The sequence below is a fragment of the Gavia stellata genome, chromosome 20 (genome assembly GCF_030936135.1).
Source record: "Gavia stellata isolate bGavSte3 chromosome 20, bGavSte3.hap2, whole genome shotgun sequence".
NCBI lineage: Eukaryota > Metazoa > Chordata > Aves > Gaviiformes > Gaviidae > Gavia > Gavia stellata.
This window is the reverse complement of record NC_082613.1, coordinates 1,346,685-1,370,932: the sequence shown is the minus strand read 5'-3', so window position 1 is coordinate 1,370,932 and position 24,248 is coordinate 1,346,685. Positions and strand designations below refer to the sequence as shown.

Below are 24,248 nucleotides of genomic sequence, written 5' to 3'. Positions count from 1 at the left end.
GGGCACTGGGTTATACGTAGAAAGTATCTGTTGTGAGATGGTGGCATGAGATGTCTGTGCAGGAGGGCATGAACGGAGTAGCAAAAGCCTTTGTCAGAATATGTGGAGATGGGAAAAATGTACTATGAAAATCCCCAGAGTGATGTTCAGACTTCAGCAATCTTATCTTTGGATAACGTTTTGGTCCTGATGCTGCTTTCAGGTGAATACATTTAAATTTTTGTTTTGTGGGGAAAGCAGCATGGGTGATTGTGTTGAAATGCCGTTAAGCTGTTTTATAGAAGCCTGCATGGTAACGTACAGGTGAGAGGGTGCTTAAAACTGAGAAAATCCATGCTCTGACACAGTGTCTGGATTTCTCTGCTCTCCTCCAGAAACCTGCTCCTGAGCTGACCAGCCTTGTTTTGTACGTAAATGCTTCGGTTAGTACCTGCGTTTTCCAGTGGGCAGAAAGGGCAGGTGGATCAGTTCAGGGTTTTTTCTTTCCACAGAATGAATTAATGTAGCCACACAAACCTTTGTGTGTGAGCACATGAAAGGCTTCGATCCTTCTACGAATTGCAAGTAAATTCCAAAGTTCTCATTTAAATGAAAATTGGTGTTTCTAGAAGTTGAAACTTCAGAAAGTGCTTAATTTAGGTTGCACAGGTGACCTTGTTGATCTGTCAGCTCTGTTTGCAGCATCGATTATTAGTGCATTGCAAGAGGTGATAGTTGTGCAATCCCGAGTGAACGAAGTGTTTTGGTTACATGGGGTGGCACAAGACTTCTTCCTGGCTGGGGGGGAGATTGCAGCTGATGGCTGTTGCTTTCACTCTGGAGCTGAAAGGAAGGAGTCTGTCTGCAGATACAGAGCATGTTGCATTTCTTCCCTTTTGGAAAGTTATCTTTGCAACCATAAGTTGAAAACTATATGCTGAAAGTTGCTGGGGGGTGCACGCATTACTTTCGCTAGCGGGACCAAGTGATCCCGTTCTGTGTGAGGGAGAGCAGACAAATTGTTTTCAAGCTCTGACAAATGATCCCAGGCCTGTGGCTGGGCTCCAGCCTCTCCTTCTCAGCAGCTTTTAATGATTAACTTAAATATTTTTATAGTATCTTGAGATTTTAACCACTGGTTTTATCTTTTCTCTGCAGGTGGAAGACTCTGAGGCCGTTATCCTCTGTCCAGCTTTGCAGTTCGGGTAACCTCTGATTTCAGACATCTCATCATTTCCGCCTGCCAACCTGTCTGATATGTCGGGACCCGTGCCGAGCAGGGCCAGAGTTTACACGGATGTGAACACACACAGACCCCGGGAGTACTGGGACTATGAGTCGCATGTTGTTGAGTGGGGGTAAGTCTCTGGGCTGCTTATGGATGTTCCTGGACCAGGATCGATCCCTGTAGGATCCACAGTAGTGCACGGGGGGAGTTCAGGCACTTGTGCTGCATTAGGCTTTTTCATGCTCCTTGGCAGATGTCTAGCGTGCATGGCAAGTGTTAGGATCAAAACTTTTCTTCGGAAAAGTGTTCCTTGTCAAAATTTTAAATCCACAGCAGTTCAGAGACAGTTTTAGCAGCTCCCTTAAGAGTTTGGTTTGAAGAATTTTTGCCAGGTATTCAGGAAACATCCCCTTTCAGAGGGAAGAAAATCCTTTTCTGAAACAATCTAAACAGCCTTCGGCGCAGGGCTGAAAAGCAGTGAAAAGACATCTGAAGTTGCTTCTGACTTGGGTGAGGGAAGAGACTCAGCAGACTTAAATAGGTACGTGCTATTTTGTGACTTGTTGCTCACCTCGCTGCCAGTGACTGGAAAAGACGTCTGCTTCTTTTTGAAGGAAGGAGGTGTCTAAATTGAGCTCATGACTAAACTGTCCAAGAATCAGACAGCAGTGATGCCAGCTTCATAGCTCTGCGTTCCTGCTTTTGTATAGCAGCGCCCCAACTAAGTACTGTCCTCAGCTTTGTTGCAGTTCCTGGTTTCTGAAATGTACACAGTCCCCTGAGCATAAGTGATGTTCTGTGCCTAGTCTGTTTTTAAACAGGCTATCACTTAAATTTTTGGTCTTACTGCTTTGTTGATTTTTAACAACATTGTACTAGGAAAAATGTAGCTTCCAAATGTAGAGAGACCGGTGGAAGGGATAGCTCAAGTTTGCTGATGCCAAAATGCATAGTTGGGCTTATGTTGCCTACTACAGAAGAAATAAGTTCTGGATTGAATCTAACTTGGGCAAGTAGAAGCTCCCTGTTTCTCTCCTAATTCTTAATCATCACGTTCAGGAGATGTAAGGCACTAGTTAATCCACCTTATCTGGAAGGTGAGGCAGTGATTTAGTGTTAAGGAGTGGTTTGTAAGTTGTGATGGAAATGACTGAGCTCTTTGGAACTCTCACTTCTTATCTCCACAGAAATCAAGATGACTACCAGCTAGTTCGAAAATTAGGCCGAGGCAAATACAGTGAAGTATTTGAAGCCATCAACATCACAAATAATGAAAAAGTAGTTGTTAAAATTCTCAAGGTGAGATGGGGATTGGGCAAAAGATAAAATCTGTCTTGAAGTGACCAGGAGGCCAGAAAGTATAGCATTTGGTCTTAAAATGTTCAGTGTTCTAAAAGTGAAATCCTTAAAGCCTGACTTTGGAGTGTCATGCAGTGCAATGGGCCATCATTTTGAGCCTCCTAATACAAGCCCTACACTTGGTTATTAAGTCAAATCTCTGCCTGTAAGGAATTAGCCCCTATCTTAAAGAAGTCTTGATGTGCAACACATTTTTACTTGGAGCTAAGCAACACTTCGGCAGCTGACCAGAAACCTCTCACCTCCTCTAACTACCGGTGCCCTGGGTGCTGTCATCTGGATAGAGGCCTGTGAGCTAATGGGATCATTGTCCTTTAAAGATACTGATTAGATTTAGGGACTGCTAACCTGAAAATTTTCATTTCTGCTTGGCATGTTCCATTGCACATGTAACACCCTTCCAGACTGAGTAAGGGTCTCCTGGATGCTCGTTATTCGACAGCCTTGACTGATGAAATGCCTTCATGCGCTTAGGGACATGGTTTAGTGAGGGACTTAGCAGTGTTAGGTTTATGGTGAGACTTGATGATCTTAAAGGTCTTTTCCAACCTAAATGATTCTATGATTTAGTGGCCCTCAGACAGCTCATGGACTTCTTATAGTTAAACATTTACCACATGCCAGTTAAGAAGTTTTGGACTACCAGATCGTGTTCAGACAGCTTTAAAAAAAATATACCATCTTCCTAACCCTTATTCACATGAAACTCATGTTTGTAGTAGCTGTCAGGGTTGTATGATTAAAAAGGAGGCTGCAGATATTTGAGCCCTTACTGCAATGATGTGTAGTCGGGTAACAACAAAATCTAGCTGTTTGAACTTAACTTGCAAAGGCTCCAGTGTATTTTGCTGACTTGCAGTCACCTACCTTGGTCATCTGGGTGTTGAGCTGCCTATTAGCCTCACTTTACTGGAGTGCTTTGTCTTACATGTTGGGTTTTTATTCTTCAGCCTGTTAAAAAGAAGAAAATCAAGCGTGAAATCAAGATCTTGGAGAACTTGCGAGGCGGTCCCAATATAATCACTCTTGCAGATATAGTAAAAGACCCTGTGGTGAGTACAGGAGGAACTTAAAGGGTACACTGGGGTTACGGGTGAAGTTGCTGTGTTTGACTTCAGCTCTGATCTGGCTTTTTGTTTTCCCCTGCTCTTAAATCCTGGTTTTGAATTGCTTAATCAGATCAGCTCTTAATCTGATTAACTTCTTATAGAGGGCCCTTCCCCCTCAGGTCCCGTCAGCCCCTCACTCTGTAAGGATGAGGTACCAGTGAACTGAGACAAGTTAATTCATTCTACAAACAGAGCTGCCAGGGGCTGCAGGCTTTGGCTCTGCTTGATCTGAGGGGAATCACAAGTATGTCTGAGGCAGAGGGGCTTCTAGCAGTTCTAGGAGTAAAAATGGGTCAATTCGTTATCATAAATGAAAAGATACTATCTCAACTTAATGTGGTTGAACACTTTTCTCTCTTTTAGTCTCGGACACCCGCTTTGGTTTTTGAACACGTAAACAACACAGACTTTAAGGTACGGTGTGGGATGTGAACTTCCAATGTTTTCCATTTGAAAGCCACTCGTAATGTTTTTCTGGGGAAAGGCAAGTACATAGGGGCCAGGCAAGTTATTTAATCATTTCCTTCCAACATAGTAACTGTCTTTAAATACGCTTGGGACAGAAGTTAGTAATTTGTCCTTTAGTGCTATTTTGCCACAGAAGTTACAAGGTGAGAATCCAGATTCCAAGTGGTATTCTAACCTTCGGAGCTAATTAATCTGTTATCTTGTGGACCATCAGTGCCTGTCTTTTTGAAACATTTTGCTTTTATGTTCAGCCTATAACTATTTATTAGAACCACTTTAAATGTGGACAGCTGTTTCTGTGGCTTTCCATACTTCTGGGAAAAGGGATTTAAATGTTTCTTTGTCCCCTTCCCTACTGACCTGCCTCAGGAGAAGAATGGCTGTGCAATGCCCTCTGGAATAGCTGCTTAATGTTGCAGAGCACCCTCGGGACTTTTTGAGACCCAGTCTGCAGGCATAAAGCATCGTGCTGGTGCTGGGCGAGTGCAACCTGAGGGAGTTAGTAACAGGAACCAAAATGTACTGTCTGAGCAGAGCTGGAAGTAAACCATATATGTGATTTGTAAGAGGAGGGAAACAGACTGATCAGGGTCGGGTGTGGGATCAGAGTAACTTGGGAAACTCTCACTGTTCCTTCACATGGGTTTGGAGAACCACAGCAGCAGAGAGCAGGGCTGGGTTGTTCTGCATTGGCGGGGATGTGGTATTTTTCTTGGGTGTTGAACACTGATAACGACGTGCTTGTGTCCCACAGCAATTATACCAGACATTAACAGATTATGATATTCGATTCTACATGTATGAGATTTTGAAGGTAAGTTGTTTTTTTGCTTTTTTATCAGTTTATTTCTAGGATTTGCACTCAGCTAATCCTGTAAGAACGGTTATGTCACTAAGGGGCGGGAGGGAAGGGAAGAGAAGGCCTATGGAAGAATTGGATAAAAGAATATGTATCAAGTCAGTATCAATTGTTCAGCTTTGTTTCTGCAACAAATTCTAGTCCTTTTTTTTGGAGGATAGCGGAGCCTTTGGGTATACTGAGATAACTTAAGACCTAAGTCAAAAGTACATGTAGCCTCTGAAAACAGAAAATTGTGAGCTGTTACTGGCTGATTTTGTGCCCTAATGTAATGTAAGTCAAATGTATTTGTCCATTCTTCTGAAACAAATATTTTCTCCTCAGGAGTCTGGAGAAGGGGAGACTTGTTTGATCAGTAGTGTCTAGTAACTCTCCTCTTAGGGACTCTGAAATTCCGTTTTTATGAGAAAGCACATGAGGTGAAGTCAAAACACTTCTGTTGCTGGGACCTCCCTTTGAGAGGGGACTCTAGAGGTGTTTTCTGTGGTGTGCCAGTCTAGTCCAAGTTATAACACTGGGTAGTAAAGTCTTGCTCTCTAGTTAGACTTGGTATATGTGGAAATACTTCTGAATATGATTGAACCTGAAAGGTTCTTGTGACTCCATTATCTGTTTCTTTGCATGTCACCTTCAGGCTCTAGATTACTGCCATAGCATGGGAATCATGCACAGAGATGTCAAACCTCACAATGTCATGATTGACCACGAGCACAGAAAGGTAACGTGGGGTGGCTGCAGGGCAGGGAGGGGTCCTACTTGTGTGTTGCAAATGAGGATCCCTTTTGGGTACTCCTGTGTAGTGGTACTAGCAGACATCTTCAAGGGGGGGCTGCGCTTCCATCATGTGGAGAAATGTAAAATGAAATTCTATACGCTGCTTTTCTTAAGTTTTTATGGATTACATGTAACACATAAATATTGTTGGTAAGGAGCGGTGTGGGGAGAGTATCTAAACAGATCCTCTGATCAACTTCAAATTAATTGAAAATAGTAGACTTGTAAATAAAGCTTCAAACTAAGCTCACCTGTAGTGTCGTTCAGCCAGTGGAGAGCTTGAGTATCCCTTGAGCCTTTTTTCTTTGTTTTCTACCATTTCTAGCTTAGACTAATAGACTGGGGTTTGGCTGAATTCTATCACCCTGGCCAAGAGTACAACGTCAGAGTGGCTTCCAGATATTTCAAAGGACCTGAACTCCTTGTAGATTATCAGGTAAGAATTACCAGGATTTATCACTGACTTGTATATGGAAAGTCTGTGCCATTTCAAGATAGCAAACCAGAAATTTGGATAGCTAGAGATCTGAAGCTAAAGACAGTCCATTCTAAAACGTATCGCAGAAAGCAGTGGCTATAAAGCCACTGAACTAAAGAAACTAAAGAGTAGTCTCAGGACCTGAGGAAGAGCCACAGAACTGTCATCATGGATCTTGGAATACAAATGTTGACTATTTTTTTAGCAAGGCTGCTTTTGCAGTAAGGTACAGGAATGAAACAAAGCCCTTGTGGGAATAGGTAGTACTGCATGAACTTCTAAATTAAGCTATAAAAACATCCCCATATTTGATGGCAGTTTGCATTGTGGAAATGCTGTGGGCTGGAAACAGCAGTGTTACTGGTGACTTTCGGCTAGATCGTGCTGGTTCTGAATGAAGGCACTTCCTCATGTGCCCGTGTACCTTGTGGAGTCCACTCCTTTTGTTGCTTGTTGTGATGCTTCTCAACCTGTGTTTCTCGATGATTCACAACATTGAAGTGTGCGGTGAAAACAGAAAGAGGGATCGGTCTTTAATATCCTTATGGACAAGGATGGAGATAGGATACCTGCTGTTCTGCTAATTGCTGTATCCCAGTTTGAGTAACTGGAGCACTGAGCTCAACAGTGATCTAGTGATGAAGATATTTCAGTCTGTTCCCAGTGTAACGTGGCCACGTTTGTATCTCGGGAGGGAGGGGGGAGCCTGTTAGTATTGGGAGTCTGTTCTGCTTAATTCATTAGAAATTGAATTGTCCTTCTGGTTTTGTACAGATGTATGATTACAGTCTGGATATGTGGAGCTTGGGTTGCATGTTGGCTAGTATGATATTCCGAAAGGAGCCATTTTTCCATGGCCATGACAACTATGATCAGGTGAGAGCTGGTCATGTACAATCTCTGTTCTCTTAGCTCAGTAAAGGTTTCCTGCTTACACTTCTGTTGAGGGATCCAAAGAAGAATTTAAGCATTTCTCTAATGCCTTCTTTGCTCACTTTGAAGCCATGTTCCTTTTCTGAAGTGTGCAAGATTATCTAACCAATTAAATAGAAATAGATTTATAGTGCTTTGTATTTATGAGCTCCTCAGTAGGTATCTGGAAAAAGTTATAACAATAATTATATTAAGGCTGGTGTGTTCTGTGCGTAGATTATGTTATGTGGAAAGCCCCTGCCACTATCCACCCTCCCTCCCCTCTGTATAGAAAGTGAATTTGGTACAGTTTTATATAGATTCTGAAATCTTTGATGTGTTGCCTTTAGGCCAAAATTTTTTATACTTGAACCTTTAACCACGTACTCTGCACCTGACTAACATTCAAACATTCAAGAACAGTGACCTTCTGTTCTCAAACCTTCATTCTGGAGCCCTCCAGGGTGGTGCTTCACCCTTCACATGCAAATTACAGAGTTTCTGCTTTTTTGACCAGTTATTCTTGCCTTCGCCCCCCCTGTTGGTTTTGAATATTTTCTTGCTACAAAGGGAGTTAGTGTTGCAAGGTCTCAAGTTGTAGTGACGTTAAGGTGTGCAGCATCCTCCTGGCTGCCTTGGGTTACTAAGTTCTGACTGTGAGCAGAGACATGTTCCTGATGCCTGTGATTGTGTGTGGCTGGGGGAGTCAGAGTCACGAGGTGACCCCGTGGCTGCTGGTTCAGACCATTGAGATCGAGTTCAAGCTCCCAAGGGAATGTGCTGCTGTATCTTCACGCAGGCTCTGGCATTATCGTACCCTCACAGTAGTGACTTATTTTTCTGTTTGTTCCCAGCTGGTGAGGATAGCCAAGGTGCTGGGAACAGAAGATCTGTATGACTACATTGACAAATACAACATTGAACTGGATCCACGTTTCAATGACATCTTGGGCAGGTGAGTCAAGGTCCAGAGTAGCTCATAAGCTCTTGGTAGACCCAGACAGCTACTGCTTTGTCAGCAGACCTTGAAGTAAACAAAAACTTTATGCTTACGGGAGAAATCAGAGCCAAGATTCTTGAGAGCTGTAACTTTGAGCCTTTGAGCTCTTTTGCCAGTGCTTCTCATGGTCCTTTCTCTGCAAATGGACTTGAGGAAAGGTTTTTAAATGTAATTTAGGCAATAAATGAACTGCTGGATCATAAAGCGTGAAGGGCAAATGCTCTCTCCAGCATTCCGGGGAAAAAAACGAAACGGTGTTTCTCATGATTACAGTGCAGAAAATCAGTTGCTGCTTAAGATGGCATTTACATATTTTTTTTACCCTCATGGAGTTATTTTGTGTGACACATACCAAAACTACAAGGAACTAATGTTGGGGGCATAAGAGAAGAGTAGAAGCTGGCATTTTAGGCCTGTAAATCCATTCTGAACGTGAGTCCTCATGCTGTCCTGGGTTGTGGGGGCTGTGCCGCCGCGTGGAGACGCAGTGTATTGCTGCTTGGCGCTCTGGTGCAGCTCAGCCCCGTTGCTGCCGCACCAAGCAGCGGCCCCTCTTGGAGACGGACATCTGTCGCGGTTCTTGCTCTTTAAAAAAGTGAATTTTGGCATTGATGTCCTCTGCCTAGCCTGATTTGGGTATCTTTTTCTGCAGACACTCCCGTAAGCGATGGGAGCGCTTTGTTCACAGTGAGAACCAACATCTGGTGAGTCCAGAAGCTCTGGATTTCTTAGACAAGCTGTTGCGATATGATCACCAGTCACGACTCACAGCGAGAGAAGCCATGGAACACCCCTACTTCTGTAAGTATCAGCTGCTGTCATCTTCTGCTGCCCAAAGAGTTCTTCCTCTGCCTCTGGGAAATCTCCATTTCAGTAGGTTGTGCAGGTAGAAGCTAAGAACAGCAACATAGTAAGCCTGGTCTGTGCAAATAATTGTGCTGGAGCTGAGGCTGCTTGTCTCTGCGGTGGATAAAGTAGGCCACTGCCACCTACACCAGCCGAGGAACCAAAGCGTGATATGCCCGTGTCAGGCCAGTGAATCAGCAGTGCTGTGTTAAAGAAGCTTTGGTGCCAAACCCGTGCTAATTTCAGCTGGTGTCTGGGTACACGGATCCCTGGGTTTTGATAAAACCAGATAACTGGTTTGTTGAGAAACGGGCCCTTTTAACTCCTTTTGTGTACCTTAGCGAATGGTAGATTCAGGTCTTGGTTTTGCAAGCAAAAATATAACTTTTGCTTGTAGATTTGTTTAAATGCTTGCTGTTTTTCACAAATCTTGATATTTAGTTTTTTTTGGAAACAGCTGTAACAATGCAAAATAGAAATATTTGCTCAGTTATATTTTTTTTCTTACTGCTGAAGGGACTTGTGTAATTACCAAACCGTATAGCTCTGTATTGTGCCTGCGGCAAATATTCAAGTGAAATGTTTTGCAAGTATGAGCATTAGTAAAGCTGAAAGCTTGGAATGTGAGAGTTGGACAAACAGCTAAATTAACTTGTGTCCAAGTAGAGATACAGCTTGTACCGAACTCAGCATGAGGCAGGGCAAAATCTGAAATTCCCTCTTCTGAGGCAGTAGGCTTGGGAGGCAAGAAGGGGTTGTCTCTGTTCAGATAGTAGCGTTATTTACCTGCAGCTGAAAACAAAGAGTTAGCAAGTAAATTGGGGACATCTTACAGAAGACAGCAAGCTCCAGTGACACTCATTACAACTCACAGGCTGCTGTGGGTTCTATGTAGAGACACAACATGTGATTGTAATTCGTGATAATATTTCTGCTTGCTACACCCATTTTCTGGGTTTGGCTTTATGCAATTATGCAGTGGCTTAGCATAGAAAGGAGATCAACTTCACCTTCATTTCCTTCAGCTTTTGCTGTCAAGCAGTCCTGCTGAACTCCAAAGCGCGTCGTTTAGGCGACTTTTCACTGATGACGTTACCTTGGTACCTTCTTGGGTGCTTCCCACTGGAGTTGGCAGAAACTTCTGGGTTCCGGGAGGTGACGGTTGATATTATTTGACGTAGCTTGCCAGGACTGGCTGAGCACAGAGGTTGCGGGCAATCGGTGTGCTTCAGCTGCTGTCTGGCAACATGGCACCTAAGGGTAGTGTGCTCTTCCTAGATCCCATCGTGAAAGACCAAGCTCGGATGGGCTCGTCCAACATGCCGGGTGGCAGCACTCCCGTCAGCAGTGCGAGTATGATGTCAGGTCAGTTCTGCTATCAACTCTTCTTGGTGCGTGGCATTTAAAGCATTTATACGCGCTGTGTGGATGTGAGGATCCAGAAGGGTGAGTCGTGCAGGTGGGGTGTTAGGTCATCTCCTGGGACGGATGACAAGGGCAAGGAGGGCTACGAAGAAGTGGGTTGGGAGAGTGTGATAAATAAGGCCTCGCTGCAGCCTGACCTGCTTTTCTGGTCTCGTTTTAAAAAGTGCTTTGCAGTTGAATTTTTTGGCAGCAGTTTGAAGGACAGTGATCCTGCCATACATCTGCCCATCAGTGACACTTATATGTGTACAAATCTGAGCTCTTTTCAGAGGCTGCAGAGAACAGTGACAGGTCTTTAATCTCAGCTTATTTTGGCAGCTCTGAAAATGTAACAAAGCGGCAGCAAACTGACCTGCGAAGATACCACTTCATTTGAGAAGCTGAGCTGTCCTGGGTGGCGATGCGCTGGTTTCACTCTAATTCCTGCTTGCCTGTCTCTCTTCCAGGGATTTCTTCAGTGCCAACACCTTCTCCCCTTGGACCTCTAGCAGGCTCGCCCGTCATTTCTGCCACCACCACTCTGGGGATGCCCGTTCCAGCTGCTGCAGGCGCTCAGCAGTAGTGAAGGGCTCTGTCTCCTGCTGCCTGAGCTGAGTCAGGTGGGGAAGAGGTTTCCCCCTCCACCTCTCCTCAGGACGCAGCTCGTGCCTGGCAGGGGAAGGGAGGGGATGAACGCTTTGGAGGCACCGTGTCTGAACTGTTGCTTGTGGATTTATAGTAGTTCAGTCATTATATACAAAATTATTATAGGCTGATTTTTCTTTTTTTACTTGAACTTTTCGTAACTCAGGGGATTCCCTGAAAATACCTACAGATGGAATATTTCTCGGACAGTTTTTTTCCCCCCCAAAAAAAAGTACTCTTCATTTAAAAACAAAGATGAATCAACAGCATTTCCAAGCTCTTGCATCCTGCTGGAAATCTCTTCTCTTCATGTTCCCACCATTACTCCTCCACAAGCCTACACCTTGGGGGACTGTGCTGTTCTCCAGAGACTACCAAACCAAGTCTTCGTGAGGCAGGGGAGGGGGATTCTTAAAGTACCACTCACTTTAACCCCACATCCTGCATATGACTCAGCCGGGGTACACTGAGGAGACAATTCCAGTATGGAGAGGTGGTATAAGCTTAAAAGGAGTAAGTGCAGATAATGTCTGAAACCCTAATTGGATTGAATCATGTCTCCTTAGGAGCCAAGCAGAATGCCAACTCACCCCCTTGCATGTAATTTTAGTCTTAAAAGATGAAGTTACTGGTCCAATTGGAGTCCTTGCCACCTCCTGAGAAAGGTGCTCCTGTAGAGTAGCCGTACTCTAATCAGCCCCTCTCTCATGGAGGATTCTTCCTGCCATTGCTTGGCTTGGATCTCTGGAATTAGTTTGTTATCGGGTATATTGTTTTTAAATTGTTTATATAGGTTTCAAGCTGGTGGCTACTTAAAGCTGGAAAAATCAGACTGCGCCAAGTCCAATATCACATCTTCACCCACCATCCCCTCCCTCACGTGCCATGTGGTGAGAATACCAGTTACCTCACAGTCTTGTAAATATGCACTGAGAGGAAGGAGCGAGCAGACGTTAACTTAAACTGAAATGGTAGATCAGTAATTGTGGACAAATATTATCATTGACAACGGAAAAGCACCCTTGTTACAGCCCTGCTACCCCTTGCTGTGTATATATACTTTGTCCTTCATATGTGAAAGATCCAGTGTTGGAATTCTTTGGTGTAAATAAACATTTGGTTTTATTTATCGAGGTTAGATTTAAGCTCCCTGTGTAGAGGCCTCCCCGGGTGGGTGGTACACTTTGACACGGGAGCAGCTGACAGCCCCACGCCTACTGGAAAGGCCGCGTCCCCCTTCACACGCACCTCGCACGATGAGCAGCGCAGAGAAGCCTTACACAAAAGTCACAAGCCAAAGAATCTCTTGGGAGAAGGATCTTTTGCCATGAAAGCAAAAACCCCTCCTCTTCTGTCTCGGCCCTGATGGGTGGGGAGTGGAGATGCTGAACCAATTCTTAGTGTTTTGTGTGTGTTGCCATTCATTGGATTTCAGTGACGTTTTCAGTCACGTAACGCTTGTGGGGCTCAGCTGGAGCTCTTCCCCTTCCTCAGCAAGCGCCAAAGCCTTGGCCTTGGGCTCCTGCTTGTCCTCTGAGCACCCATCCCTCGTTTGTTCCCCTTTGGGGGGTGATGGCCGCATAATTCCATGTTAGTTCAGTTAATTTTGCAAGGTAGGGTGGAGCGTGTGGGCTGGGTTAAACCGACTGAAGGGGAGCGGGGCAGGAGAACATGAAACACAGCCCCTTTCTGTGAGGATCACTGGCAGGGGGGATGAGGTTCGTCACATGCACCAGGGTAGCTTTCTCCTCCGTGACTTCATCCAGTGGAAATACGTCGCACTGGATCTTTTATATGCTAGAACGATGTGAAAGTTGGACTGTGTTGACTGTTACGTTGATGTGCTGGAGCGTAAAAGCACCCAGTAGGGCAAAAATGCAGCTTGTGGTCGTTTGCGCTCGGTTGTGAGCTACACGGGACCTTCAACCCAGTTCTTTTTCTGTTATTTCAAGTGCGGGAGGTTTGCAAACCGGAGCGTGGGCTGCTCCCTCCCAGCCTAAAGACGCGGAGAAGCCGTATGGAAGAGGGGACCGCCAGCGGCTGTTGGTCACGCTGCCCGTCAGCCCTGGCAGGAGGAAGCGCAGAAGCCTGTGCCCAGAGGGACGTTCCTGGAGGCGGCAAGCCCTCGCGCGAAGCGGGGTGCTTGCGCTCGGCGCTGCCGCGCTCTCGCCGCTCCTCTCGGCGACGGAATTCGGAGGGGTTTCTGTGAGGGTGTTGTTTTATGGGGGTGGCAGCAGGACGGGTGGATGCGGTATCCACCCCTGACACCCACACCCTGGGAAGAAGCTGTGCCGTGGAGGTTTGGGGGATTGTTTTTTAACAAAAACCTCGAAACCAACGTCGCAGCGCGGAGCGGGGCCGGGGCGCGGGGGGGCGACAAACACGTGCTGCGCCCTCGGCTCTGCGCATGCGCAGCCGCGCCGCGCCCCTTCTGCCCACGTGATCCGCCTCAAGGAGCTGCGCCTGCGCAGTGGGGCGCCGTGACGTGCCGCCTGCGCGCCGGTGGCGGAGGGGCGGGGGGAGCGGGAGGGGGCGGGACGGGACCGGACGGCGCGGGGAGCGCGGAGCCCCAGCCCGTCCCGGTCCGGTCTACCGGCCCGGCATGCGTCGCAGCGCCCGGGAACATGGCCCGGCGGAGCCCGCCGCGCAACGGTGTCGGCGGCCACGGTACGGGCTGGGCCGGGCCAAGCCTGGCGGGCGGGCGGGGGGCGCCGGTTCCTCTCAGGCGGGCGAGGGCCGGAGCGCCCCCTGCAGGCGTGGCGGCGCCCCCTAGCGGCGGGGCGGGGCTCGGCGCTGCGCTCGGAGCCGCCCCGGCGGGAGGCGGGCGGGGCCGGCCCGGGGGGTCCCGGGGGCCCGAACCCTCCGCCGGGGCCCACCCCCCGCGGCTGTGGGACCGTCCCTCGGCGCGGGAGCGGGCTCCTTCGCCAGGCCGCGGGCTCGGGCAGGCGGGGAGCAGCCGGGGCTGCGGTTTGGCCGCTGCCTGCCTCGAGGCCGGGCCCTTCAGCTCTCCGGGCTTCGCTTTTCCAGGCCGCCCATCACGGCAGTTACCGGGCCGGCTCTGTAGCAGCGCCGGGGCTGGCCCGGCCTTATGAAGCGTTGTGTAAGTGCCGGTGCCCGCGCGTTCTTTCAGCCGTTGGGAACGCAGGGCTGCTTCCCTCTCGGGAACCGCGCTCCAGTCATCCCTCTTCGGCCCGCGGAGATCGTCTGCATTCTCCGCACGCAGGCGGGTGCTGTGCTCGGGTGCTCGTCCGTGAGAACCGTTCCAGGCGCTGGTTTTGGCCACAGAGGTAAATAAAAATCCACTGGCGGCCGGTCAGGCGGACCTTCCGTGACGGTACGGTTTGAGGTGCGGTGCAATGCGATAAGCCCCCGCGCTCTGAGCTTGTGTTTCTGCCTCTCCTTCCAAGTGCTGCGGGTTAGGGTTTTGTGGGTGCACAAAAAAGGTTTTGAAATACAATTTTTTTCTAATACTTGCAGCTATTGTCCGGTGTGCGTTTGAACAGTGTGAATATTGGGGTATTTGCCAGTAAATCTTGGAAGAGGAGCCTGCAATACATGCTCCTCCCTTCGTACTACTCCTTGAGTTCTTTGTGTGTGAACAGGAGTTTCTTCTTCCATAGGCTTTGTCTCCTCCTTCCCGAGGCTTCGGTATGTGACAGCCCAGAGTCTGCGTGTTGCAGGGGATAGGGAACGGCCAGCTGAGCGGAGCTGGTTCATGTTTGTGTGCAAATAACTTTGCTTGCACAAGGGGCGGGAAGGGAAATAAAAAGAAATTGTAGTGACTGGGTGAGCATTAGAAGCTTTAACCTTACGAGGAACTTGTTGTTTGGAGGGGAGTAGGAGATCTGTTGTAGGCTGTTACAGCTTGTTTTCATCCAGAAAGTGTTTTAAAAGGGTACTTTGAGAAGGGACGGCATCCACCACTTGATCAACTTAGCATCTGTGTGTCTGAGCAGCCTGTTGTCCCGCCGTCTCCTGTTCAGACGCTGCAGAAAGCAGTGCTTCCAGCCAGGCGCTCGCATGCAGCTCCGCGGGAGCAGGGAGAGAGAGGGCCGGGGCAGCGCCGAGACGCCACAGGTGCCACGTGGGCAGAGGAACGCGCTCGCCGGGTCGCTGCTGGGAGGGTGGGGCGTTGGGAAACAGCTGTTTCTCCATCGGGATCGTTTTAATTCCTCCCACCCCAAATCCTATTCAGACACGTCCCTCATCAAACGAATCCTGTTTGGATCCCGAGAGCAGCGTTAGTTGGATCTGTCAGAAAAGCCTTTAAGTAAAGGCAGCATTTGCGGCCTCATCCTGCGCTCCAGCCCCGTGGCTGCCCAGCAAAGCCTCCTCAGTGGTAACTCCTCCGGTGTGGGATATCAGGTGGCCCTCGGCCGCCTCTCTCCTTCCTCGCGTGAGGCAGCGGTGGCAAATACCGCGATGCAGTGTGAAACAGTGTCCCTTCTCAGCTCCCCAGGAAGCACTTCCGTGTCCTGTAAGTGTGTTTAACTCATCTGAAACCAGAACACCGTGTGCTTTGTGTGTTATTCCCTTCCTTACCTGCCCCCGTGTTCATGTGCTCCACAAAACAGTGGTATTTGTTTAATACTGTTTAACCTGTGCGTATACTAATAGCTGACAAGTTTGTGTTTGTTGGGAGAGAAGTCAATATGCTTGTGATTCGTTACCTCTGGTATAATTATGCCCTTTCTTGTGACTGTTGCTGTCAGTGGAAATGCTCAGACTTCTCCCTAGGACGGCTGCATCCAGGAGCCGCTGCCTAGCTGGGAGTCGGTAGGAACGCGAAGTCCTGGTCTTAGGAAACACTTGACACCTCAGCTGGCGGCTGCGTCAGAGAGCAAACAGTTGCAGGATGGCTTTGCACGGCTGTCGCAGTCCTGAATGGAGCCATGATCTGCTGGGGAGTGTGGGAGCCGAGGGCGAGGGACCCGTTCGGGCAGGGGTGGCAGCTTCTGTGTCAGGAGGAGCAGCAGTTGCCTCCCAGGGTGGGACCAGCGGGATTGATGGGGAAGCAGTGGGGGTGCCCTGCGAGGTGCCCCCAATGCTGAGCCTGTGGAGATGGGGACAGGCACCTACTGGGGTCATCCCTGGTCTGTCCTGGCAGGACGCGTGCCAACTGTCCCGTGTCGTCTCTCGTATTGTGTGTGTGACATTGCCATGGGTGGATTTTGCCCCCCTGATCTGAGTTGCTTTCCCCCGTGTGCTGGCGTTGCCTATCAGCTTGCCTCTTTGTGATCTTCTTACAGACTTTGATTCTAAGAAGAAAAGAAAAGTGGCAGAAATTTATCAGGCTCTGAACAGCGACCCCATCGACGTGGCCACGCTCAGGCGGATGGCGATCAGCGAGGGGGGGCTCTTGACGGATGAGATTCGTTGCAAAGTGTGGCCAAAGCTGCTAAGTGTTAATACAGACGACCTGCCCCCTCTTCCAGGTACAGAACAGCCTGGACTCGGGTGCTTTGGAGGAACGGCTCCGTGTTCTCTGTGCCATTTAGCCGGCGCACCTAAGTTCATCTGCAGCAGAAAGTATCAAACTTCCTTTTTGTTGCTGCCATGGGGAGGTGGCTGTGCTGAGCCCTGGCTTGGCCGAAATCCTTCTGAGGTGTCTGTTCCAGGCGTAGGTGAAGCAGTTTGTTGCGTAAAGCACGTGTGGTGTTTGGTCCAAGCAGAAGCAGGGAAAATTACCTTCCTGATGAAGTACCTGCATGGTTTTTAAACCTTAGCAATGCAGGAGCTCCAAGTCCTGTAGCTTTTACAGTCACTGTCCCCAGCACAAATTTTGTTGTTCCTGAAACTGTGGCCATTCAGAAGTGTGCATCTCCCCACGTCAGTCAAGAGCTGGATTATGTTAGGTGATCAGAGCTGCCGGAAGACAACATTTAATTTCATGTGATCACATAGATAGTTCAGTGTGCCAGCAAATTCTTTTCTTTTCTGTTTTAACTGTCTTAGCTACCAGTGGGTGCCATTTTCTTCTGAATTATTTCTATTTAATAAACTATTCTTCGTGATATCCACAGCATGTTGTGCCTCGCTGCTGCTGAGTACACTTTGAATTCCACATCAAAATTGTGGAGCAAATGTTTCCAGGAACGCTGGGAGTGGTGTCAGTTTAAGCGTTTTAACATATGTTGTCTAAAGAAATAATACTCTTGTTTCCTCGCACTGAAGTGCCGTTAGCATGAGAACGTGTGGCAGTGAAAGTGAGGGGACAGGGCTGGTGTGTGACGTATGAAAAAGGGGACGTACGATGGGGTGGTGTGTCTGTGTGTGCAGCCTCATCTTCCTGCCTTCAGCAGGGTTTCTCCCGGCTCCCTCGCCCAGCTCTCTTCCCGGTACCTTTGCACTACTCGGTGTTAATCTTATTCCTTTCTTTCTCAGCAGGAAAGGAGCTGCGAGAGGACAATAAAGATTACCAGCAAGTGTTACTGGACGTGCGGCGATCCCTGCGCCGTTTCCCACCAGGTGAGACGGGATTCGCCTCTTCCCACTCTGCGGGGAGAAGGTCTCTAGGTCTGTGCCATGGGGCTCCTCCTGGCTCAGACCTTACTTGGGGGGTTGCAGCAGATGACGCTCCGTTGCTCCGAGAGCCTGACTGCTAGAAAGCCTTTTCCTTGTTAGCTTACAGGGGCTTCTTCATGTAGTGGAGCCGTTCTCCAGCTATCAGTTTCCTTCAGCTGCCTGTGCTACAGCTGGTTTTTGATGTGGCTCTTCCAACGTTACACTTAGCCCTGCCCCGCTGGGCCCCTCTGCCAGCAGACCGATTCCATCGGACAGTTGCAGCGCAGAGAGGCCCGGATCCTGCGTGCCCCTCGCCTGTTGTGACCAGGGTGAGAGTAGGGTAGATGGAGTGCTTGAGAGATGTACCGTTTGCTTCAGTTTATTTTAGACCGTAGCCTAGCTCAGGGGCATGGAAGGCAGGTTTGTCGGTGGTTAGAACAATTTCTGGTGTAAAACAATCTCAAAATCGGGTCCATGCACCAAATTTAAGAGAACTTTGAACCTTTAGAAGCAAAATGGTTTTGCAGTTGTTTAGTTCTGATGGGTGGCTGGTGCCTTGTTGTGCTATTTATAAAACATTTAATCCAGCAGCTGTCTAACTCCGCAGAGGAGTCGTTATTTCTGGACAGAATCTGCTTCCCCCTTCTGCTGCTTTTATTTTGCGTAAACAGTTGATTCACTCTGATTCTCTTTTGAGCACGGATACTGTGTGCAAGCCTGATTCCTGAAGGGTCTGCTTGTACGGATTTTTTTGCCCTTGAATGGCAGCCTCCTGCCTATTTTTAGACACATTAGTGAAGCAGGGGAAAAGGAGAACTTTGTCATTGCAGGATCTCCGCTGGGACTTTCTGCTTGGCCTTTGGGCATTTTATCTGTTGACAAGGACTGCCAGAAACTGTCTGCAGCTGTGCACGGCAGGAACAATGTTTTTCCTGTGACATCCTGTCCCTAAACACATGTTGTTAGCAAGGGACCGATATAAAGTTGTGGCGATGGAGGCCTCACAATCTGATGCAGTTGGCACAGTTTCTGTGAAAATGAGTCCTGTTTAATTTTTTTCTAGAACCTCTGGGAAATTAAAAATTATTACAACGTTCTCAGTAGTGCTGGATGCGCAGTGCAATTCGCTCTTCACAGCGCTGTACAAATATCAGTAAACCCTGCTCCCATCCCCCACGGTCACTTCCTCACAGGTAGGGGCACTGCAGCTCCGAGGATTAAACAACAGAACAACTAGCTGGCTTCCCCAGGGCCACCAGAGTTTTGTGGGGCAGGATTAGGGCTTGGGATATTTTTTTCTGCTAGTTTTACCTCCCTCCCCTTTGCATCACATCCCTTGGGATCAGGCAGGTCGGTAAATGCACAGGTCCTCTCCTTGCACGCTGTGACCGCGCTCACTCCCGTGGCAGGCATTGGTAGGTGACGCAGCCCGTCCCACCGCCGCCTGGTGCTGTCCCCACAGGGATGCCAGATGACCAGAGGGAAGGCTTGCAGGAGGAGCTCATCGATATTATCCTCCACGTCCTCAAACGCAACCCCCAGCTGCATTACTACCAGGGCTACCATGACATCGTGGTCACCTTCCTCCTGGTGGTGGGGGACAGACTGGCCACCGCGCTGGTGGAAAAGCTCTCGACGCATCATCTCAGGTACTCAACGGGCTTGGCTGGGGGAGAGGAGCCGCCTGCGTGTCCTCAAGCTGTGGGGACACCTGTGCAGATGGGGCTGGCCTGGAAGGGGAGCCTGGAAGGCAGAGCCTTGGGTTAAGGCTGGCTGCCTGTCATGTCCGTACCCAGAGGGATGGATGCTGTGAGAGAGCAGCGTGACCACACGATAGGACGTGGCTTTGCAGGGAGTTGTGCTCTGGGGAAGGGATAATTGAAGGCTGTCAGTTAATTTGTAGCATCTCTTGAAGTTGAAAAAGCCAACGCCTATGCATTATTCATAGCGCTCTGGCCGGCTGTGCCGCTGTCAGGGCCTCTCTGGCTCCTGGGGGCTGGCTCAGCACAGTGCCTCCCACTTGCCTTATACAGCCCTGGGCAGTTTTGCACTGAAAGGGTGGTCTGTACGGTCAGTGTCCTGAGCCGCCAAGCCAAGTGACTTTCCTGTTTGTGCACTGAAATGAGAAGAAGCTTTCAGCTGGGGAGTGGTTTGGAGGGGTTCTCCCTCCTCTCCCAGATAGGGAGTTAGGTTCTGGGTGCTGGAAAGGCTTTACAGTTCACGCGTACACTGCAGCAAAATAAGAAGTGTCACCTGACACCAGCATGATTGCCTGGGTCTGGATTTTCTGTGCGGATCAGCCCTGCATGTCCCAGATAGGTAGGAAGGGGGCTGTCCCAAGTACGTAGAATTCCTTGGGGCTGGGGGCCACCCTGCCAGCAAAGCTGTTTATTGCAAGTATGTTTATTTACCTTCTGGCTGCCTCCCTGGAGAGGTTGTTTGTCAGAGCTTCTTTTTAAATCTTTCCTCAGGGATTTTATGGACCCAACGATGGATAATACCAAGCACATTTTAAATTACCTGATGCCCATCATAGACCAGGTGAACCCTGAGGTGCATGACTTCATGCAGAGGTATGCAGACATTCGCTCGGAGCCTCCTAGCTTTCCCCTACCAGTCTCATGTTACTGTTCATGGGCCCGTTTGCACCAGCACGTCCCCAGCACCACAGTGGCTTCCTCAGAGTGAGTCAAGAGCTGACCCACAGCTAATGGTGACAGTCCAAAGCCATGTGGCACTCTGCTTCCGAGCAAACGCAAACCTATGCTGCCTGTCTTGAGGGGTTTGACATGGTGCCATCTTCACCCCAGTGGTCTGCAGTCCGTATCGGAAAGGTTGGGGTTTGTAGACGGTGTCATACAAAGCTGCCACAACTGCTTCACGTGCCCGGTTTTGTGGCCGGTGTCACCTGGCTGTAGTTTGTTGCTAGTTCTGGGGATAATTCCCAGGTTTTGCAATAGGGACACATAAGTGTAGTCCAGGCTGATTAAAGCAGAAGCAGGAAGGAGAGTGGGAAGGTTCAGTCCAGAGTCCTTTTCTGGGCAAGTGGCTCTGTTACATTTCATGGTCAGGCTGTCTTTGGGTACCAAGCTTGATTAGAAACTCCCAGAAGTTAGTAAGCCTTTAGAGTGGAAAGGAATCTGAAAAGTTGACTTTGCTGTTTGTCTTCAGGTGTCCTTCAGGTCAGCGTGCCAGACAGTAACATGGTACCTCACATGTTCAGGTTCTCCTGAAAGCAGACCATTTGGACCTCTAGTGTGGACCCCACTGGATGTGAAATGAGTAGTACTTTGCCTTGGGGTTGTATCAAAAGTGCAGTTCATGGATGTGGACTGAGCTCTGAATGCTCTGCCAATAGCCAGATCTGTCTCCCCTTCCCAGCACGGAGGTGCGGCGTAGGGATCACCCAGGAGTATTTCAGCACTGTTTCCAAGCTGCTGGCAGCGGCTGAGCTAACAGCACTTTCTCTCTGTGCAGTGCGGAGGTGGGAACCATCTTTGCTCTCAGCTGGCTGATCACCTGGTTCGGGCACGTTTTGTCTGACTTCAGGCACGTTGTGCGATTATATGACTTCTTCCTGGCTTGCCATCCACTGATGCCCATTTATTTTGCTGCTGTGGTAGGTATTGGTTGGAATGGTACAGGGATTAATGGAACCATTGTGAGGTGCCCGTGGTTTGGGGCTGCAGAGATGGGCTGGCAAACCCAGTGCTGCTGCTGTCCCTGGCTCTCCAGGGCCCCCCACTCAAGGCCAGTGATGTCCTTGGCAGTGGTGGAGGGCAGGTGGCATCCAGGATTGTTCGATGCAGCCTGGGTGTGTCCAGATCTTCAGGCTGTTCTAGTTCAGTGCCGTGGAGGCAGTGTGACCTGGTGTTTTTATTTGCTTTCATGTGCTGGCTCTGCTGCTGGGCACTTGCTCGGGTGCTGGGGAGCCTGGCTGGCTGGGGGCAGCCCTGCGCTGTGCGTCCATCTGCCCTTTCTCCTATGGGGGGTCCAAACAAATCTCTGTTTGAGGGCAAGCCGCAGAGTCAAGCCCTGCTGGGGTTCTGCCCGCATCTCTGACCTGCCAATAGCAGGGTCTGCTCAGAAGACAGACATAAGTACTCATGAAGCCTCGAGTTTCAGGGAGGGTTTGGCATTTCTCCTCCCAGATGGGTAGTGCTTCAGTGCAGTGTGTCCCCTTGAGGAAGGGCAGGTCTTTCAGCTGGAAGCAAAATGTTTTTCTCTTCTAGCTCTGAAGTGAGTGCCAGCAAGTGACAAGGAGTCATCCCCGCTGCCCCAGCTGTCCTCAGTGCTCTCGCTTCTCTCTGCAGATCGTGCTGTACCGGGAGCAGGAGGTTCTGGACTGTGAGTGCGACATGGCCTCTGTCCACCACCTGCTGTCCCAGATCCCACAGGACCTTCCTTACGAGACTCTGATCAGTAGAGCCGGGGACCTTTTTGTCCAGTTCCCACCATCCGAACTTGCCAGGGAGGCAGCTCAGCAGCAGGCTGAACGGTGAGTGCCCACATGTTCTCTAATCCCCTTGCCAAGTCTTGCTTCCTCATGAAGATCTTCCTCCCTGGCAGGAGGCTGGTCCCAAAGGTGAGTCGGGGACACTCCTTGACCAGTTTCTTCTCTTTGCAGAACTGCCGCTTCCACTTTTAAGGACTTTGAGTTGGCGTCAGTGCAGCAGAGACCAGACACTGTGTTGAGGCAGCGCTTCAGGGAGCGGCTCCGAGGGGAGGAGCGGACAAAATCCATCTTGACAAAGCCAAGGACCAACCGCTTTGTCAAGCTGGCGGTGATGGGGCTGACAGTCGCGCTGGGAGCAGCTGCCCTGGCCGTGGTGAAGAGCGCGCTGGAGTGGGCACCCAAGTTTGAACTGCAGATTTTCCCCTGAAGCCAGAGGAAGGGCATTCCCTGTCACCGCGCCCTTCCCTGGTAGGAAGGGGTGATGTTTGATGAATGGACGTGTCTGGAAACGACCTCTCTGAAGATTATTTTTTATTCTTGCTGCGTCCAGTGACGCTTTTGGCCTTTGCAACAGAGACTGATGGGAACCAGCCCAGCAGGATTGTTCCCCACACCGACGCTCACCTCGTTCTTTCCTCCCCGTGCAGGGGTGAGCAGGTGGGCACCGCCGCTGTCTCGTGAGGAACAGAGGTACGGATTAGTCACGCTCTTCAGGTTGCGCACAGGTGACTGCACAAGTGGAGACCCGTGTGTGGGCTATGCCGAAACGATCCCGTCTTTTCTGTTGGGGATAATTAGTGTGAGCGAAGGCAGATCCTTGCCTGGAGGAGAGCTTAAGGCAGGGTTTGGCCTGGGTGTGTGGAGGGTGGGGGGGCGAGGGGCTGTTACACTCCTGAGAAACCGGGCAGCGCTCTGGCTCTGCATCACTCCCATCTGCAGGCTGCCAGCGTGCCGCGCCGTCTGCGTTCAGCTTCACCAGTGGTCCGACCCTTCCCTTTCCTATAGACAACCTCCGAGTAGAGACAAACCTTTCACAAACCGCTGCCAGCGCCCTGCCGTTGAGGTTGTCTCCAGCGTGTAACACTCCCTGGCTCCTTTTGCTTCCTCATCCTTACAGCCTGATCTGTTTGCAGGAGGGAAGGGTGGGGGACAGGAGCAGACCGATGGGACAGCCGGAGGGAGCTTAGTTCTCAGTCTCTGGGGCTTTTTCGCTGGCAGTAGTGCGGTCATATCTCGGGTCACGAGGTGAGAGATGAGTGTCGCTCGCCTTGCCTGAGGTATGTGCTGTCATGTGCCAGATCGCGTCACCACAAGAGTTAGTGGTGCCAGAAACACCCGTTGCAGACTTCTACAGCTCTGGAAGCAAGCTTTAAAGCGGAGAAAGGCTTTTTCCACCTTGTGAAACAGTTTGCACAGGACACAAGTCATTGCGGTAGGAAGCCTGTCTTAAATCTCCCCCACGAGCCTCTCAGACTTCAGTGTCACCCCTCAGAATAACACAAGTGAGGGAGTTTCCCAGGTAGGCCACCCCCAACCCCTGTGTAGCACCCGTTTCCCCACCCAGTCCTGTTAACAGTCCCAGCGATCCCTGCCCTCCAAGCTAAGCAGCGAATCCTTCTAGACAACTCACTGTCCCACTGAGACAAAGCTAATGGACTGTATATGCCTCTACCTCTCCCCTGAGCTGCTAAACCTCCCGCAAGTGCCCTTACCTGTCCCTTACAGCTCCCACCCAGCTCCCCCGCCATTGCTGTGTTGTGCCCAAAGCCATCTGTGCCGTGCCCAGGGGCTGCACACCTGAAAATTAGGTGTTGATTGAAGAGTTACGGATTTCAGGATAGAGAAGAAAACTCATGCCCTGCAAAGCTCAGCACCCTCCTGTCCCAACCCCCTGCCTGTCGGTTCTTAACCGCCTCTGGGTAAGTTCTGGGTTGCCCCGCGAGCCCTCAGTGTCGGAGGGGCCCTGCCTTTCTGACTGTCAGGCTGGCCAGAGGCCGTGCGGGCAGTTGTCATGCCTGACACGTGTTTGTATAAAGCTCTGAGCAGAGGAGTTTCCTTTGCATGTGCAGGCTGAAATCAGGAGTGTGTGAATCTGCTGTCGCAGAGGCAGGGCAGCGAGACCCGTTCCCTCTGCCGCTCGCTGGTGCCAGTGGCTGGCTTGTGCCAGGGCTTCGGCGCCGCTGGTGAGAGCCGGGGGCTGCTCGCAGGTCTCCTCTCGCAGCGCGGT

At 49.8% G+C, this 24,248-nt stretch overlaps 2 protein-coding genes across 3 annotated transcripts; both read left to right on the top strand.

Moving 5' to 3' along the window:
• The first annotated feature begins 1,143 nt into the window (after positions 1-1,143).
• CSNK2A1 (casein kinase 2 alpha 1) lies at positions 1,144-12,186 on the top strand. The gene is made up of 12 exons (XM_009817110.2): positions 1,144-1,337; positions 2,395-2,506; positions 3,517-3,618; positions 4,039-4,089; positions 4,898-4,957; positions 5,637-5,720; positions 6,102-6,212; positions 7,029-7,130; positions 8,021-8,121; positions 8,819-8,967; positions 10,291-10,377; positions 10,884-12,186. The coding sequence occupies exons 1-12, from the start codon at positions 1,237-1,239 to the stop codon at positions 10,997-10,999; spliced, it is 1,176 nt and encodes a 391-aa protein (XP_009815412.1). The 5' UTR covers positions 1,144-1,236; the 3' UTR covers positions 11,000-12,186.
• A 1,499-nt stretch (positions 12,187-13,685) lies between these two features.
• TBC1D20 (TBC1 domain family member 20) lies at positions 13,686-22,876 on the top strand. Of its 2 annotated transcripts, none has more exons than XM_059827138.1 (8): positions 13,686-13,728; positions 16,311-16,496; positions 17,449-17,529; positions 19,028-19,214; positions 20,037-20,138; positions 21,043-21,184; positions 21,879-22,063; positions 22,193-22,876. In XM_059827138.1, the coding sequence occupies exons 1-8, from the start codon at positions 13,686-13,688 to the stop codon at positions 22,446-22,448; spliced, it is 1,182 nt and encodes a 393-aa protein (XP_059683121.1). In that variant the 3' UTR covers positions 22,449-22,876. The 2 variants fall into 2 exon arrangements, with proteins under 2 accessions (XP_059683121.1, XP_059683120.1); XM_059827137.1 differs by lacking the exon at positions 13,686-13,728 and adding an exon at positions 15,484-15,538 and having other exon boundaries at positions 17,446-17,529.
• Positions 22,877-24,248: the final 1,372 nt, after the last annotated feature.